At 50.7% G+C, this 18,851-nt stretch overlaps 1 protein-coding gene across 1 annotated transcript in view; it reads left to right on the forward strand.

The window, feature by feature from the left end:
* The window catches only part of Ccdc33 (coiled-coil domain containing 33), a 102,407-nt gene that overhangs the window by 58,129 nt on the left and 25,427 nt on the right, over positions 1-18,851 (forward strand). The window contains 1 exon segment of the mRNA XM_020165653.2: positions 9,665-9,859. Within this exon segment, the coding sequence (XP_020021242.2) occupies positions 9,665-9,859 (195 nt within the window).

Consider the following 18,851-nt stretch of genomic DNA (forward strand, 5'->3'; position numbering starts at 1 on the left):
TGGCACACCCAGAAGCTAAATCTCTTCGTAGCTTAACTGTTCCTTGGTTACCCTAGGAAAATTGTCCGTGAACTGACTCACATTGATCCTGGAATGTTGAGGAATAAAGTAGGGGACTGAGAATGACGAACTGTTGGGGGTGGACTCACCATGCAGTCCTTGCAGCCATAAGACGCTCCCATTTATTCTTTCAAGCTATGCATATTTGATGAGGAATCCCTACACTCCAGCCACTATACTGTGCAATGCAAGAATTTTGCCTGCCCTTGTGGTCTGAAATGGGTAGTGGGGACAGTGGACGTGGAGTCCATGTGCCTCAAGGTCACCTTCATCAGGCTTGGGCTTGGCTCTCTGGTAGCGTGTCAGCTCTTTTGGCGTTGTCTTCACCAAGGGGTGCCTAAAGGACCTCCGAGGCCAACCCCACTGACTGCAAAGGGGAGAGTACTGAGGTGGCAGGCACCACAGGTAACCCTAAAGCCCCCCTTCCCCGCCACCTTCACTATAAATCATCAGTGCACACAACTGCAAACATTTATGCCTCACTTGCTATGGAGCAATAATGTTCTGGGTTTTAGGAATATTACACTGAACAAGACCAAGGGAAAAAAGTCCCTCCCTCCATAAAGCTTGTGTTCTTAGCAGGGAAGGTGAACATGGTTGACCAGCTCCATTATAGGACAACCTCTTGCACACGATCAGGCAGGCTACAGACAGGCAGTGCTTCAGAAACAATGCAAGCGCCTGAAGACACAGTGAGTGTCCCATGACTCTTCAGGTCCAGGAGTTTCAACACAGGCTATCCTGGTTTATTGGATGTTTTGGTGAGCCCAGCCTCTCACATCCTCAGAGCTTGGGGGACAAGACCATGGTGGATTTCCAAATAGAGACTACCAGGGTTGGTCTCAACAGCCCACCCTGCACAGGAACGTCATCATTCACATCCACCCCAAGGGTTTATTCCAATCTCTCCCCCTGCTCTGTCATGACCAGAAGCCCACTATCTCCAGCAGCATCCCCTCCACGGCTCAGTGGCTGACACTGAGTAGTGAAACACTCCCCTCCCATGGAGCCCCACCTGCCTCTGGGACCTCCCTTTGCTCCTGGGCTCCTGGCTTGGTCTCTGAGGCTGCAGTGCATCCCCAGGGAGCCTCCTGTGCAAATATAACATGAAACAGGCACTTTTGCAGGCCGACCAACTAACAGAGCCTGCGGACTGGACTTGGTCTGTGGTTTGGTATATTGTGATTAAAAGTGGTTTGTGGGTAAGGGGTTCATTTTCACCTAGGTGGGACTTCTCAATGGGCATTTGCCACTTACAACATTCTGCCGTAAGCTGGAGTAGAGTGTATAATAGAGTAGTAAGTACATTTGCACAGATAGTAACAGAAAAATTCTCTTCATTGCAGTCAGTGGGGTTGGCCTCGGAGGTCCTTTAGGCACGTAGAGTCCATGAGGCTGTGGCTACTCCATATACATACGCACAGACCAACCTCTGCTCTCCTCTCTCCCCCTCTGATCTTGGCCTCTTTTCTTTGAAGAGCCCAGACATGGTCCCTAGAGATGCTCCTCTTCTCCAGGCTCAGCAGCCTGCCTCTTCTTAATGATCTGGCTTCAAGTTCTCACAGCATCCTGGCTACCCTCCAGCACATAGTCCATCTCTTTGAAGTGTGGCCCACACTGACCAGCTCTCCCCAGATGACTCAGGTGGTTTGGAACCTGACATGCACACAGTAGTGCCCACTGGGTCCATCCTATGCCTGCCTGGAAACACACCCCAATGTGAGCAAGGTGGAATACGTCTATGTGGTCAGTGAGGTGCTCAGCACCTCTTGGGATTTTGATTTGGGATTCAGTGTCTGTCCCAATAGGGATATGGGGGCACAGATAGAGGTGAGGCTCTCAGGCGGGTAGCCACCCCTTTCCTGGGAAAAACGTGAAATTCACTGGCTTCCTTGGGGTGGCACAAGGAGGTGCATTGAAGAGAGGAGACGGTGGCCCTGTTGCCCCTTTGAGGGATGGGGTGACTGCCATAGTCTGGTCTTACCCTCCCCCTCTTCCTTTCTCTGGATGGGAAGAGTAAGAAGTCTTTGAGGCCATGAAAATGGGCTCCTAGCGCTTCGGTTACAAAGGTCTCTCTGAAGACCAGCCCAGAGTGGAGACAAGTAGATGGGGACAGTAGGCGACAGGCACAGTCATGTTGGCTTTTTTGTTTGGTTGTTTTCGGTTGTTGGAGATAAGGTCTCCCTATGTATCCCATGATGATCTCAAACTCATGGTCCTCCTGCATCTACCTCCTGAGAGTCATTCAGGTTTTTGATGAATTTTTATGATTTTTTAGAAGCTACACATGATGGCTCTGGAATGGTCCTGTGAGAAATCTCAACAGAAACCTGCCACCACTTCCTCGCCAAACACAGTGGCCTGCAGAGCCAGTGTCCACAGTCACATAATGGCCTCCCCAGCTGGTTCTGTCCTCTAGAAATTCTATTCTGTTCCCACAACACTCCAGCTCTGAAAACACCACTGTAGGATGATGATGGGTCCAGAGAAAGAGACACCTGTCCTCTCAGCATCTCCCAGCATCCCCAACTGTCTTCCCTTCTACTCTTAAAGCCCCTACCTTTCCTGTCTCCTCACTGTCCCACGTCACATTGCAGGAGACAGAGGACAGAAGCCTGTTCAGGTTTTAGGTCTAGTCTGGAGATCTTCCCACCCAACCCAAAGGAAGCTGGGGACAGGTTAGTGTGGAAAAAGACAGCCTGGGCTTACCCAGGGCCAGCCTGGGGGACACCCTTGGGTCATGCATGCACCGTGTAGGGGCAGGGCTCCTCTTCCCACCTTACAAGACTTTACCTGCTTTTCACAATCCCTGAACCCCTCCCAGTGGTGCTATTTACTTTGAGGACAGTGTTGATTTCCATGGTCTCTTGGCTATCATTACTTCTCCTGTGTACCCCTCTCCTTCCAAAATATATCCACAGAGTCCTGTAGACTCTACTTGCTCATGTCTCATGACAGGAAATTCATTAACTTCCAGAAAGTTCTCTCAGCCTGTATCAGCTCCCTTGTAAACCTCTTCCTTCTGTCTCTGTATGATTTCTTCCCACTGGCCCACCTTCTCCTTCCTGAGTCCATCCCCAGGGAGGTCAGCACCCTTGTCATCCCTGCTGATGTTTGCATAGACAGGTCTCACTATGTAGCCCAGGCTGGCCTCAAACTCTTAATCCTCCTGCCTCAGCCTCCTGAGTGCTAGGATTACAGGCACAAACTACCATGCCCAGCTACAAACTTCTTATGTCTTCCCCAAGCTGAACCAACTCTCCTTCCTCTTTGCTTTTTTTTATTAGCATATGTTAATTTGTTTCTTTATGACATTTGCATATATGCATATAATGTACTTTGATCATCTTCACCCCCTCTTTTTTACCTCTCTCTCATCCCCATCTTCTTCCAACTCCTTAGTAGTCCCCTTTCATGACCTTGGGTTTCTTTTTTTCCCTAGCCTCCACAAGTAATAGAAAGCACACGATACTTGTCTTTGTGAGGTTGACATCTCTTTCTCACATTTAGTTTCTGATTCTCATCCTCCTGGTTTTCTCCTCTTGACAACGTTCCCTGATCAGCACGGATGGGCAGAACAGGACCATCAATCCCTCTCTCTAAGCACATTCCCCCATTTGGTGCAGCCTGAGTACCTTATTAGTTTTATAGAGTCCTTACCCACTTCCAGGTCCACTGAACTGGAAGTCCAGTTAGAAAGGCAGCACACCCTCATCTGGAACCTCTGCCACTGTGCTTGGAACTTAGACATACTAAATTATCCCTGTGGTGGTTCACCTTTTCCATTTCAGTCCATCTTCTAGGTCTGAGGCACTCCTGACCCTGATTTTATCATACAACATACTCAAAGTCCCACCTGTATCCCTCCCTGAGCTCCAGGTCACCTGAGATATGGTCAGGACACTTAAAGTGCTGTGTCAGACACAGTGCACATCTCAGATCTGAGCTTGGATCCTGGATCTTCCACTTCATCCTGGCGTTCTGAGCTTCACTTTCTTTGTCCATAAAAGGGGTCGGAATCCCAACCAGCCAGGAATGTCATGGGTATTGAATGAGAGAACATGTGTCAGTGCCCAGCACAGTGTCCTTCAATCGCTCAGTGAAGGAGTTCTTAGTACAATTCACCCAAGTTGCTGACAAGCAGACTGAACTCTTCAGGGATGAGGCCAGGCTCTAGAGGAGGGGAAATGCTGGAGCCCCACTAATCTATCACTCAGCGCCCTCCCCTCATGACAGCTGCTCCACCAGCTTCACATCCATAGGGACATCAGGAGGCCTTGTCAAGTGCTTAAGGTAAATGTTGCCAGCACCATATTTGGTCTCATGGCAATTTTTCAGAGAATGAAGAAAGGGGAAAGAGACAGATAATTATTTCTCGACGTCAGATTTGCTGAAGCTCCCAGTGTAACCTGACCTGAGCTGGGGGCTGCGGAGGAGATGGAGAGAGGAAGACCTGCTTCCCGGCCTGGGAGCTCCCTGGGAGAGAGATGGGCCAAAATCAGGCTGCTTCCAATCTCTAGAATTCAGGAGGCTTGAGGCAGACTCATTGCAAACACTGCAGGACCATGTGTTGCCTTGGGAACATGAGCCTGTGACTCTTTGCAAGAGATGGAGTGCACTAGGTCAGGATGCAGGGATGGATGAGGGAACTGGATGCTTGGGCCTTCTCCTGCTCTTCTCTCTTCATAAGCCTGATGCATAGTTGGTGGATTGAAGATGGGAGAGGGGAGGAAGAGAGATAGGGCAGAAGCTTTCAGACCACACTTCTCAGAAAATGGGAGCTGGCCTTTGGGATTCTCCTTATCTCAAAGACAGACCACCCTAACCTAGACTTTCCTTCAGCCAAACTGGGTGTATCTGTGGCCCAGCCAAGGTCATTTCTGTGTAAGTTTATTAATCTTTCTTATATCTCTCACTGTGCCTACCAATAAAGCACTTCAACACACTATCACCACTTGGTAAGGAGGGTCCTAGCTGAGGCAAGCGTACTGGGCATGCAAAGGTCAGGGGAAGTGTCACCAAAAGTCATAGTTTAAGCTCTGCCTCATATAGTGGCTTAGAAATTGACAAGGCTACCAGGTGTAGTGGTGTATGCCTGTGATCCCAGCTACTCAGGAGGTAGAGATGAGAGTATAATGCATACCTGTAATACCAGCTATTTGAGAGGTGAAAGGAAGAGAATCAAGGTCTGAAGCCAGACCAGGCAAAAGTGCAAGCCCCTATCCAAAAAACAAACTAAAAGCAAAAAGACTAGGAGGTGTGGCTCAAGTAGTAGAGTGCCTGCCCCCGCCCCCGCACCTCCCCACACACACCAAAAATATAAAGTTGAAAGGCAAAGGCATATCAGGGACCAGAATGCGCAAAGACATAGAAGTATGAGTGCCTGAGGCCCTTGGGACATTTGAGGACAAAGGTGAACACTGAGACTGGAGATTTGGGGACTAGATTGTGGAGGATCTAGGTGCCAGGATACAGGGCTGGGACTTTGCCAGAAAGTGATGGGGGCTGGCGGAATGGCTCAAGTGGTAAAGCGCCTATCTAACAAGCATGAGGCCCTGAGTTCAAACCCCAGAACTGCCAAAAATAAAAGTGATGGGAAGCTCAGAAAGATCATTGAGTAGTAGTGAGGGGATGTGGTCTTACTTATATGCCATAAAGGCCTTTCTGGATGTAAATAGAAGGAGCCCAAGGGAAGAGAATGAAACACAGAAAGCAGGTTTTAGGCTAGTAAGACTGAACCCACAGCCCATTCACTGAGCCACAGACAGGGCTCTCTATAATCCTAAAACTACTGACAGAGTTTTCATAAATCTTTATCAGTGGCTCTCTTCCCCGATCCTACAACTTGTTTTTGGATTAATCCTCTGACACCATTTTCCAGGAAATAAACTGTGATCCAGTATTAATTCATGGGCCTTTTTTGGCTGGAAGACAGACTCAGAGCTTCATACCTACCACAGATGCAAGACCATGCAGGATGTCATAAATGAGGCTTGCAGTATGCAGGGGAGGCAGCAAGCCCTCTTGAAGAGGCCTGTTGTCTGAGCCTTGCCAACAGCTGAAGAGATAAGAACCTGCAACTGTGGCCACAGGAAATGACAAAGCAGTGACTGATCAGGGAACCACTGCACAGGGCTCATTACGGGGCTTGCCAGCAGGCGAGACACCCTTATCAGGGAGAAAATTGCATCAGGCCTCCTGAATTACTAGCGATTGGAAGCAGATTTCTTGGGACGCACTTTGTTAGATACCTAATGAGCGGGATACAGGAGAGCAGCGCCCAAAGCCAGCAGGGCGGGGGACAAATGTCTTTGTTAAACAGAATTTGTCAGTTTCCGCTCCAGGCTCCCTGGGGAGGGTTCAGGGCCAGCTAATTGAATTAAGAGCATGTGCTCTCCGGCAAGAAGGCTCAGGGCGGGGCGAGAGGCGGGGCGGCCAGAAGGCGGCACTTTCAGCACCAAGGACAGCAGCTGCAGCCTGGCTACCCTGTAATTGCCAGGGCAGGCAGGAGCTGTTGCATTTTGCATGATTAGGGATCTAGGGGACGCAGGAGGTAGGAGGGAGGCAGAGCATGTTGGGGGTAGGGGAGAAACAGGTGACCTAAGAAGCTGCAAGCCTGGAATGCTATTGGCCTGCTCTGTCCCATCAGACCCGGCTCTGCTGGCAATAGGACTAGAAGGCAGGAGGAAGGGGCACCTCTCCACCGTGGTGTGGGCAGGTGCAACAGCACGAGGGGCAGTGGGCTGGCGCTGAGTCTGAGCTAGCACATGGCCTTGCATCGCTTTGAGCTTTCAAAGTCAGTCTCCGATTACGGCCCTAATGAAGCAGGATGTGCTGCAACCACGGAGGTACAAAGTGAGGGGCCACTTGTCAGCCCCAAGCTGCCCCAGCAGGCAGGGCAGGGCCTGCCAAACAGTAAAGCAAACAGACTTGTGGTGTGGGCCAGCAGCTGCCATCCCGCCTGGAAAAAAGAGGGAGAGCAGTGCAAGGTGAGGCCGGAAGTTCATCTCCGGGGTTTCACCCTCTCCCATTCTCCAGCAGCCCAGTCCTTCCCACTCTGTGTTTCTTTAGCCCTTCCTCAGGACAGTTCCTTGCCCACCAGAGACTGAAGGGTTGAATGTGCTGGTCTAGAGAGAGGATTGGTTTCATTTTAAATTTATCTCTGTGTTCCACCAACACAAACCTGATGAGTACCTGAGTTCTGGCCAGGGGCTCAGTGAATGTCAAGTCTGGGTCACAGCTGACCCAGCTGGTACTGGTGCCACACAGAGTGGATGTCAGGGAAACAGGCCGTGGGGGAGGGGACTCCCTCAGCAATTGTCCCTGCTCTCAGTAATGATGGGGGCACCTCTGGGGACCTCCCTGATTTCATTACTTCTACTTCCTCCTCTAACTGGATTAGATGGCAGTCTATGAAATCCAGGGCATTGAGATTGGCTTTCTGCCTGGAAATGAGGAGAAATGTCTTTACAGGTCCTGAATCAGCATCTCACTCAAGCCCCAAGGGCCACCTGGTCAATGGGGAGGTGGTCTTTGTCCTGGCTAGTTATTTCCTTCATTCTTCCATCCATCCATCCAAGATACATTTGGAAGTTGTTCCACTGCAGCCAATCTGGTGTTCTGAAATCTTGAGCAGGAGAAAGATGTGGTACTTTTTCCTATCCAAAACACACAGATGACCAGAAAACCCCAAACCGTCTGACTCAGATGCCGCACTGGATACATACATGAAATAAAAGGTTCTGTGCCATTGGGAAGTCTCTAAATGAATCTTGACCATTGCTATCAAGAGGAGCAGGTAGGAGAGACAGCCGGCCCTGATTGTTTGTGGACAAAACAAGCTCAGATGCCTCGGCCAGGACATGTAATAGGTGGCCTGCCAAAGTCAGCCTCAGGGCCACCCAGTGCATCCGTCTTTCCATTCCAAGAGTCTTTTTTTTTTTTTTTGTCTTGTTTCTTTTTTGATGCTGGGATCGAACCCAGGGCCTCGTGCATGCTAGGCAAGCGCTGTACCACCAAGGTACATCCCAGCCCCTCCAAGAGTCTTTTTATAGCTGCTTTCTCTTTGGAACTTTGTTTTTGCACTCATTCAAGGGGGAAAGAATTGAAACCTGGAACGAACTGGATGATTCTGTATTTTTGTGTCTAGTGACACAAGCCTAAAAGGCTTCATGTTAATGTTTTTCTGCACACCAAATTTTATAGCACACAAAGGAATCATTTAGAGGATCTCAGTAGTAAAGTGAATAATCCCTGTCTCAATTCATCTAGTTGGTATGTGTGCATTCTCACATACAGGGCACCCACCTAGAGAGGGCCACCTGCGCTCATTCTCTCTGGATATTCAGGCCAGACACTGCGGCACCTCACACCCTGAGCACATCTGTCCTGCTTGGCACTGTGCCCACTGCCCTATTTGCTTCTAGCACAACACTCTAGGCAGTGGAATCATGTGTCTGCTGTGCAGCCAAGAGAGAATTCCACCAGCTGGGATTGGATAGGACGGGGTCCCCCTTAGGTCCTACAAACCCTGACACTATATGATTGTTTGTACAATGGGCAGATTTTAGAACTTGCTTCAGATTTCTGACAAGTTTTACAGTGACCTCTCCCCCAAAAGGAACACAGACATATCCCTAAGGTCAAAGAACTTAAAGTTTTATCAGGAAAACAAAGCAAGAAGAGTGGAATTCAAGAGCAATGTGAAAGCACAGGTAGCCAACTGCTGGGTGGAAGAATCCAGAAAAATGGCAAGCAAGTGTGCGCTGAGGCCCCAAAGGCTGCCTGATTTCCACGAGCAGAGATGAGACTGATAGTCATGTCCAGGAGGAGAAAGGGAAATAAAAGGTGAAAGAGGCCCATCAGAGTGAACAGAGAAAAGACTCTCTGTGTAAAGGGGGTATGACTGGGGGACGATGGAGATTAAACAGGAAACAAGTCTACACAGCAAAGGGTGTCAAACAATTGGGGACTTTAGAAACTGTTATTACTACACTGTTATTACATGACCCACCATGGGGGTCATGGGTGGCCTATGTATTGAGCACACAATATTTATTGAGTACCTACAATGGGCTGGACACGGGGGATGAATAGTGTCCTTGCTTACATGGAACTCTTGCATCTTAGTAAGAGAGATGGGAGGCATTGAGAGAGGGAGGCAGTTAACAAGTAAACTTACTTTTTTGAAGGTTAGTTTTCTGATAGACTATATACTACAAAAACAGTAAAATGAGTCACTGAATAAAGAATATACTGGAAGTGGGGTTACTTTAGATAAAATGGGGAGCTTCTACCTCAAAGTGCAGGGCTTCTTGGAGAAGATTGTGTCTGGGCTAAGACCTGAATGATGAGCGGGTGACACCTGTGTAAAGAGATCCAGGAGGCCCTCCAGGTAGAGAGCGTCAGATGCAAAGGCCCTGATGCAGGGAAAAAAGTGGCCTGGTGGAGCCACAAGACCGTATGGCGGGGGCCCAGGGAGCAAGGGCAGGTAGCAGGAAGTACACAGAGGCCAGGCGTGCAGGACCTCCTGAGTCATAAGCCCAGAGGTGTAGACAGGCACTGAGAAATGGCCTGTCCAAAGTCTCTCTGCATCTTTTCTTAGAGACCAGAAAACTTCTTGACTCCAAACAACAGCAAGGTTCTGCCCACCCTGGACCCCAAGATCCTAGATGAAAAGCTGGGTACCATCCGCGAGTCCTGGTCCAGGACCACTGTGAACTCTACAACGAACTCCAGCCCATCCACCTCTCAGGAAGCAGAGGAGGAGTCTCAGGTGCCAGAAATCTCCCATGATACAGTGAGTGGCCCTCTCTAGGGTTGGGGGCTGGTACGTTCATAGGGTCATGCGTGGGACTGGTTCACTCCTTAGGTAGCAAGTGCCCTGCTCGTTAGGCACACTCCATATGTGAGTTTCCCCAAGGACAAGCTGGTGGAAGGTGTGGACTCTTCCTTTTATGCTTCCTGTCTTTTGAATGGAACCGTCATGTGATTTCTTTTGAAACAAACCCCTATGACACTTGTAAGCCAGGGTCCCATTTATTCAAGTCGTCGCCAACACAAAGCCCCTCAGAATATGTTATCTGAGCTGTGAGAAGCCCTCTAAGAAACTTACAAGGGGGTTCAGAGAAAAGAGGACATCACTTTTGGACACAGTCTATGTCCTTGATCATAGGAGCCCTTGATCATAGGGTCACTGCTGAGTCTCTGCCCCTCTGTGCAAAGAGCTGAAAGATAACCATAGTCCCCAGCAGAGGTATCACCCCAGTCATTGCCATGGCTAACTTCATATGGGCCTCCTCCCTTCTTCCACAGCGGATCCCATGGGGAACGCTGCTCCAGAGGATCCTAAGAAAAGGCCCCAGCCAAGGTCACAAGCCTCATAGGAAGCCCAAGTCCTCTTCCTCTGAGGACCTGCCCCTCTCCACCAACAGCCTCCTCATCTACCCCTGGCACTTCTGCACCTTTCTGGAACACATGCCATCAGATGAACAGGAAGGGCTATTATCTGAGGGGTGCGCCCAAGACACCTCCCCACAGAGCGCATCTCCCAGGAGCAGGACTGCCCTGTCTGAGCCATAGCTCTCGGGTATTTCCACAGTGCCCTTCTCTCACCTCTGCCCCTTAGGGAAACAGCTCTCAGCAGCCGCCTCCAGCTCAGCCATAAATTGCATTGAAAATAAAGAAACAATCCTGTCCTGGCTGATAAGGGAAACTGTGGCTAACCAACTCCCGCCACCCCACCCCCAGAGCCTTGGCCCTGGAAACCCACCCTCCCTTTTGTGCTTCTAAGTAGGGCATTGTAGGAGAGAAAGAGGATGCTAAAAAAAACCCCAGGGAAGTAAAAAAAAAAAAAAAGGTGGGGGGAGGCTGGGTGGGGCAGTCAGGAAGGAAGAAGAAAAGTGAAGGCTTTCCTCCCTGGCCACCACCAGAGACTTGCAGAGCCCTCAGGGCAATGTCTTCTGCCCTGTACACTCAGAGGATGGCAGTCAGCCAGCCAGGCCTCAGCCCTCAGTCCATTATACCCCTAATGCACCCAGAAAAAGAGAGACCTCAGTCGTGCATCACACCACTTCTGGGAGCAGGTGCCTTAAATGCCACCTGGCTGGACAAGCCTCTCATGTCTGCTGCCTAGGAAGCAGACACAGTATAACCAGAAGGGAGCAGTGCTCAGCCCTACTGCTGGAGCTGTGCAGGGCTGGACTCCCTTGCTTGAAGTCTGCTGGGAAAAGCATCAAGGTCTGAGCTGAGAGCAGCAAGTCAAAAGGTCTGGATCATTTGAGAGACACAGACACAGATAACTTAACATTATGCATTTGTTTTGCAGGGGGACTGAGACTGAGACATAGAAAGGGATTGGAAAGGGTTGGGTTGGCATCTCATTGTGTTTATGAAATGTGATGAGGATGATATAATGGGAAAGAGGGAGGAAAACAGAGCACATGAGAAAAGGGCCTTTCCATATAGGATGGCTCTGATGGATGGGCAAGTTGAACAACTTTTTGAAATATTTAAAAGAAGGTTCTGATCATATGCATAGTGGACCACTTAGTCTTGACTTTCTATTAAGGATTAAACCAAGGGAGAGGGACTAACCTGAGAAATCAAGGGCAGCCATTAGGATAAACCGTCTTTGAGCAAGAGTAGCCACTGCGAATGAAAGGGAGGAAGCAAGTGGCCCAAGGGCAAAGAGGATTCTGGGAGGTTTGAGCAGAAATAAGGCGACTCAGGTTGCCTCTTACCAGCAGACTGTCAAAGATGCTGTGATTTTGATTTTAATAGAGAATAATTCAAGCATGCCTACCCTGGGCATCACCCCAGCACCCCTGTGGGCCATGTTCCAGAGAGAAGAGGGCTCCCTAGTCTTTCTGCTTTCCCTCTTGCTGGACATCTAGCAAGGCCACCAGGACTGACTGTTAGTTTGCTTTGGTTACATGCACCCAGTCTCCAGCCTTGAACCTAAGTGCACACTGGCTTCCTCGTCTCTGGGTTCTGGAGCCTTACCCAGGTCTGGTCCCACACAGGTGTTGGCAAATGCTTATTGTTGGGTAACATAATAGAACCTCTGGCTGGACAAGGAGGGCATCAGAAGGAACTTTTAAACGTACCTAAATACACCCTTCATCTTACTAAGGGTGACAGTAGGTGGTCCAGAGGGGAAGACCACACCTTCCCAAGACTTCCTGACTTCATGGCCCTATGCAGCCTAGCATCAAGCCAAGGAAACACTGGGTGGCTACAGAGGTCTGTGTGCTCAGCCAATCTGGCACCATCAGGTCCCTCAGGCACATAGTGTTCAGAGGCAGTGGGCCTGCCCCTTACCCATGCCCATCCCAGTCTGTTCCAGGTACATCCTGGCCCCTCCTGTTCCTTGGGTCTAGTCTCCATCCTTTGTTTACCTTCCCACCCCTGATTTGCTCTCCCCAACTCATCATCATATCTTGTCTCTCTCCCTTCTCCCCTCCCCCCACCCTGCATTGGGATTTACCATGCTAGATTCCCTCCACTGGTGCTTGCCCTAGCTGGGCTCTAGATCCCCAGTCTCAGGCTCCAGCTCCCACTCACAGACCAGGGCCCAGAAGGATCAGGGCAGGACCCAGCGTACATATTCCCATGGCCAAGAGAGCCCAGTTACAATGGAAGGTGGGCAGGTAGCAACAGTGTATAGTTCCATGACAATCACGGGTAGCTGTGCCACAATGGGTCACTGTTCCATAGCAACCAAACAAATTACATAGCAATGGATGAACTCATGCAAGCAGAGGCACCATGACAGGCAATCAGACATGGCCGTGGCACACAGGAGCATGGATACATAGCAATAGAGCCCAGCCACAGAATAATGTCATACCACACTGCATTGCAAGAGGATGCAATTGCGGGATGGAGTCATGGCACAGAACCTGGTGTGTAGACAGAGTTGGAGCAGCAGAAGATACTTGAGGAGGCTGGGACACATCTAGGTAGCATAGTCACGAGGTGTGTGACTCTGGGGCATGTGTCAGGAGTCATTGCCAGCAGCAGAGCCTGCAGGTAAAGCAGTGAGTGCCGTGATACAGTTGTGGTTGTGTAGTAACCAGAGTGATGCCCTCCCCCGACCTCTGCCACCCCTGTTCCATGGCCTTGGCTGTGAGCCTCTCATCCTGACCTCCCTAGCGCCTCTGTGTCTAGTCTTGTATGTGTTCCCCAGAGCCCCAAAAACCATTTTGTGTCTGACTCCCTCCAGAGCCTACTTTGGCTTAACAGAAAATTGCACATTTTCTGGGGAAAGGAGCACCTTGGGGACAGAGGAGGGAGTGGAGGTGACGCTCCCTTCAACTACAGCCTGACAGCCCCCACCCACCTCCACCCTCTGCAACCCGTGAAGCTCAGCCATTTCTTCCTGTCCCTGGACACCTGGCTCTCATGCAGGCCTTTCAAGTTTGCCAGGATGGTACATAGCTTGGATGTTGGGTAGACTGCTGAGGTCCTAGGAAGGACCCCAGGCAGAGCTAAGGGGAAGTGTTGTCTCCCTTCTGAGCAGCACAAGATACCTCTTTGGAAGCAGAGGGTTCCAAGCCATCCCGAACATGGCAACTTTCTAAACATCCATGATGCAAGCTTCTCCCTTCCACCCTAGGCATCCTGAGCCTACCTCACACTGCACACCAGGGCAATAGCAAGAGAGCCGAGGGGGCTCTGTGCAGTCTCCAGAGAGACTCAGTTCCACTCACAGTCTCATGAATACCTACTGTGTTCCTGGGTTCCCATTCTCCAACCAGTCAAGAAACAAGGACTTCTGGACCTCCAGAGGGCCCAGCCCTGCATCCAGCAGTGTGGGAGGGGTCAGGAAGAGGAGGCCTAGGGCCCTGGGTGCTAAAAATTCCCCAGCAGGCAGCAGCCACCAAGATTAGCAAGATACAGAGACACAAGTGAATATTCGTGAGGGTCAAACAAGCAAGGGCCATGCTGGGGACACCTAGCAAAGCCCTCAGAAAAGGAAAAAAAAGGGCGAGAAAGGAGAAAGGAGAGAGAGGAGAAGGAGGGAAGGAAGGCTTCCTGAGGAGATATGACATGCTTTGGATGAACAGGCAGTGGTGCTCAGGGGCTATTCAAGAAGTATGCATTTGACACCCGTGGCTCATGCCTGTAATCCTAGCTACTCAGGAGGTAGAGATCAGGAGGATCGCAGTTGGAAGTCAGCCTGGACAAATAGTTCAAGAGACCCTATCTTGAAAAACCCATCACAAAAAAGGACTGGTGGAGTGGTTCAAGGTGTAGGCCCTGAGTTCAAACCCCAATACTGCAAAAAAAAAAAAAAAAAAAAAGTGTGCATTTGGTATTGGTATTGTTCCAGCCCAGATATCCAGATACGCTCTTGCTCTCTCTCTCTCTCTCTCTCTCTCTCTCTCTCTCTCTCCACACACACACACACACACACACACACACACGTGCACACATGCACCACACTACCCTCTCCCTATGTTTCTGTCTCTCTCCTCTTCTGTCTTTCTCTGGTTGTTCCCATTTCTTTCTGATTCATATTCTCAATCTCAATCTCTCTCTCTCTCTCTCTCTCTCTCTCTCTCTCTCTCTCTCTCTCTCTCATTGCCCTCCCTCCCTTTGCCTTGCTCAGAGGAGATTTGTGGCAGACCAGAGGGCCCTCATTCCAGAAGATGAATAATTGACAAAGGTTGTTTAAAGATTCAGTGGAGTTTTTCCAACCTCCCCACACTGGAATAACTCATTTCTTTCATTCCCTCTTTGAAAGCCTTTCCCCCTCCGCCCTCCCCCTTCCCACCCCAACACTCCTGCCCAACTCTGAACATAAGCTTTGCTTTCTTCTCTTTTCTTGCATCTGTGGACTAGAAGGATTTCTCCCTTCACCCCAGCCCTCTCTAAGTGGACATCCCCAGTTGCCCCTGCGTTCCTAAAGGTGAGAGGGTGACTGCAGTTGCACAGGTGCCAAGAGGAAGGCCAGAGAGCTGTAGCTTCTCCTGAGTGACACAGTGTGGGAGAAGGAAGGGCAGCCCAGGCCCCGTCCCTCTCAGACAGGCAGAGGTGCCTTGGCTGCATCTGCCTTGGTGCTTGGCGCACTCTGTGTCCCTGTGCCTTGATTTTTCCATCTATAACAAGGTAGGGCTGCTCACCCTGCCCTACCTGCTCCTGCCCCTCAGGATCAAATGGCACAGGTCAGGGCGTTCAGAAAGGGAGGCTGGCTTTGTAGCAGGCACTTGAGAGCCTAGGCCTTTGTGCTTTCCTGGCAGATAACCAACCGTCCCCATTTGCTGTGAACAAACCTGGCCTGGGGTCACCCACCTGGCAAGGAAACCTCTCTGCTCTAGCCCTGCCCACAGTAGAGGCCACCATGTACTCTGCCCGGCTCAGTACCTCATAGCCACAGGACATACCTTTGCCCAGTCCAGTTCCATGCTGTGCCCTGCACTCATGGAAGTGATCTTGCACTTGTTCCCCCTCTCTGGACCCCAGGTCCTGCCTGTCAGCAGAGGATGTTGGAGCAGCTGTGCCCAGGTCCCCTGGGCTTTGCACTGTGGCAGAAGCCTTGATCCTTCTCCCAAGGCCCAGGCCCCAAGCCCCAACCTTGGTTAAGGAGGCTCCAATCTGGCCTCAGAGCCCTCTGCCACCACTGACAGTAGTCACCAGAGAAGCGACCTGAGCTTCCCCTGGACATACCCACACCAGTGGCAATGAGTAGCAGCACAATTGTCAGCTGGACTGAGGACCTGGCAAATCCCAGGGGGTCTGAAGCCGGCCATGAGAGCAGGAGCAGGCAGGCCTCATGGAGACCAGGAGCTCAGGCCCCAGCCCAACAAGAGAGGCAGGTCACCCAGACCTGAGAGGAGAGCCCCTCCTGGGGACCTAGATCCTTTGGAACAACAAAAGACTGGGAAAATATGGGAGGAACAGAGAGTGGGAGACAAACCAAGAAAACAAAGCAATCTAGCACCCACCTCATTGACTAAGACCCCTTAAAGCCACCCCAACAAGCCACCAGCCACCTTCCTGAAATGTCCACTGCCACAGCACTTCAGTCTCCATAGTCCCTGACTCCCCTGCCCAATGTCCGTGGTCCCAGTTTGCCTGGCTGGTCTGTTCTCACTCAGTCGTTATTACAGGAACCCAGTTCATAGGCCCACCTTTCGCCTATGTTCATCCACACTCACAAACACCCATTATCCACACGGTTGCCTTGCCAGGCCCCACTCCCCCAGGCAAGAGGTCTTCTCAGGGCACTAACCAGCGCAGTCCCCTTGTGTGCTGGCACTAGGGAAAGGGTTCCAAAAATAAATGCTGTGAGCATGCAGCAGTCCCCAGCCAACTGAGAACCTGTCCCTTCTCTTCCTGTCCCTCCCTTCCCTGTCCTTTTCCTCCTCCAGTTCCAACAGACACACACACACACACACACACACACACACACACACACAGAGTGCTTACCAAGCATTTCAGGATAGAAGGGAGAAAGGGAGGGGAGAAAGCTAGAAAGGAAGAAATGAGGCTATCATCCCACACACGAGGTTGTTATCACCCCTGCTGTCATCCCTGCACCTCTAGCAGGTTTCAGTCCTGTTTCCACCATTCAAGAGCTGTGTGACCTTGAAGAAATCATTCCATATCTCTGATCCTGTCTCCTCACTGTTAAGTGATAGGAATACTTGAGGTTGGATGGCAGTGCATTGAAAACCGTCAAGGGCTGTCCACTTTGTAGAAGGCTTAGTTCATGGGACCCTTCGAGGAGGCTGAGAATAAAAGGGAGGAGGCACAACCCCCCAGGCCTCTCCCTCTGACCCCTTCTGCAGAAAAGCTGTTCCCAGACCCCTGTCCCACTCCTTCTCTCCCCCTCCCTCTGCATCTCAGGCGGCCATTCTCTTCCTCCATCCATCACCTGGGACTAAAGAGATTAATAAACGAGACTCATAACTCAGCTGCTGGGAGGCAGCAGATATTTACAGCTCTGTTTCAATTTGCAGAGAGATTAAGTGTTTGTCAATTTATTGTCTCTCAGTGCATGCTAGCTGCTGAGCGAGGCCCCCTACTGGCCAGCTTCCCCTCCCCCACTCTGGATGGATTCTTCAAGTCTCACCCCAACCTCTCCGCCCTGGAGCTACCCAGCCAGGGAAAGCCACTGGTCACTGGAGGGGCATCTTCTTGATCAACTTGGCCACTGGGGTAAGTGGCCTTGACCAAGACAAGAGCCCCGAGACCCTGGAGCAGAGTATCAGACAGACAGCAAGATCATCTCAACCCACTCTGCCTCTCCTCCATCTGGTCCCTTCCCAACCAGCCAGGTCAGAGGGCAGAGATCTTAAGCCTCACACTTCTAGACCATTCTCTGGGTGCCCAAAATTCTACAATCCTCTGCCCTCATGGGCCTGAGCCTGAGCTCAGATTGAATACTTTGATGAGGTCACCCCTGGGCCCAAGGGTGGCTGTCTGAAGGAGGCACATGCCCTGCATTGGCAATGGGCCTAGAGAGGGGGAGGCTGTCTTCCTCAGAAAACCCCAGCACTAGGAACCTGCAGAGGTTCCAGAAGTGAGTCAGCCTGGGGAGGTTGGTGAGAAAGGGGCATCTTGGCCCTCAGGGGCCAAGAAGAGGAGAGGACTTGAATCCCAATACAAGAAGTACTTTGAGGAGCCAAGAGAGGGCAAATGAGCATAGGGATTGAAGATGTCAAGAGCTCCTTACCTGCATGGACCCGTACCTGCTTCTCCCCTTCCCAAAGCCTAATATGTGCACCCACTCTTTCTTTCCTTCCTTCCTCCCTCCCTCCCTCCCTTCCTTCCTTCCTTACCAGCTTTTTAAGCCTCCCCTCTGAGCTGAGTTGTCTCCACTCATTTATGCAGCCCTAGCAGGGTCGAGTCCTGTTTCACACTGCTCTGTGACCTTAGAGAAATCACTCCATCTCTCTGCTCCATGTTTCCTCATTGAGCAGACAGAACAATCTTCCCTATTTTCCTCTTGAGACTTTTGAGAGGATTAACAAGACAGTGAGTGGCAATGCATTGGAAATGCTGAAGAGTTGTCCACTTTTCAGGGGCCTTGTTGATGGGATCTTTCACCCCACAGAGGTAAGGGAAGATAGCATGGTTCACCTGGCCTCTTCCTCTGACACCCTGCTCTTACTGAGAGGACCAGAGCTGAGCTGTGGCTCTCAGTCCATCCCGCCCTGGATTAACCAACAGTGGGGCATCCACTGTAAATTAGACCAAACGGATGAAACCATCAACTGCTGGGGGCTTGAGTCATAATCAAGTCACAAACGTGGAGGCCTCTCCAGAACCAGAGGCGACTGGGGAAGAGATTTGCTGACCAGCAAGTGTACACATTAATATTTCCTGAGCTCTCACAGCATCTAGATCTTTAGTCAAGATTTCATTTGCCTTTGCATCAAACTGATGAGGAACGTGTAATTTACAACCCCACTTTGCAGGTGGGGGACCTGCCAACATCCCAGTGACCCCTGGGACCACAGGTCCAGGTCAGTCAAGTCCAGACCAGCACCTAATTCTGTGGTGGCCTGGGCTAAGTCTCATGACTCAGAACTCAGGAGCCTGACTCACCATCTGGTGAGGGATGGAGGGCTGCCTCAGTTTTCTAGTAAACAGAGTCAGTTCTGAGGCTGTGGGTCCCTTCCGGCCCACAGGGAACATGTGACAGTAGGAGAGAGGCCCACACATCTGATGTCTAAACTCCACATAATTCAGTTACAAACCTGGCCGAGACAGTTCACTATTGAGTACACTCTGTCCCTGTACCTTGACAAATGCACCTTATGGACAAATTCCATAAGATT

Source organism: Castor canadensis, chromosome 19 (assembly GCF_047511655.1).
Source record: "Castor canadensis chromosome 19, mCasCan1.hap1v2, whole genome shotgun sequence".
Classification (NCBI taxonomy): Eukaryota; Metazoa; Chordata; class Mammalia; order Rodentia; family Castoridae; genus Castor; species Castor canadensis.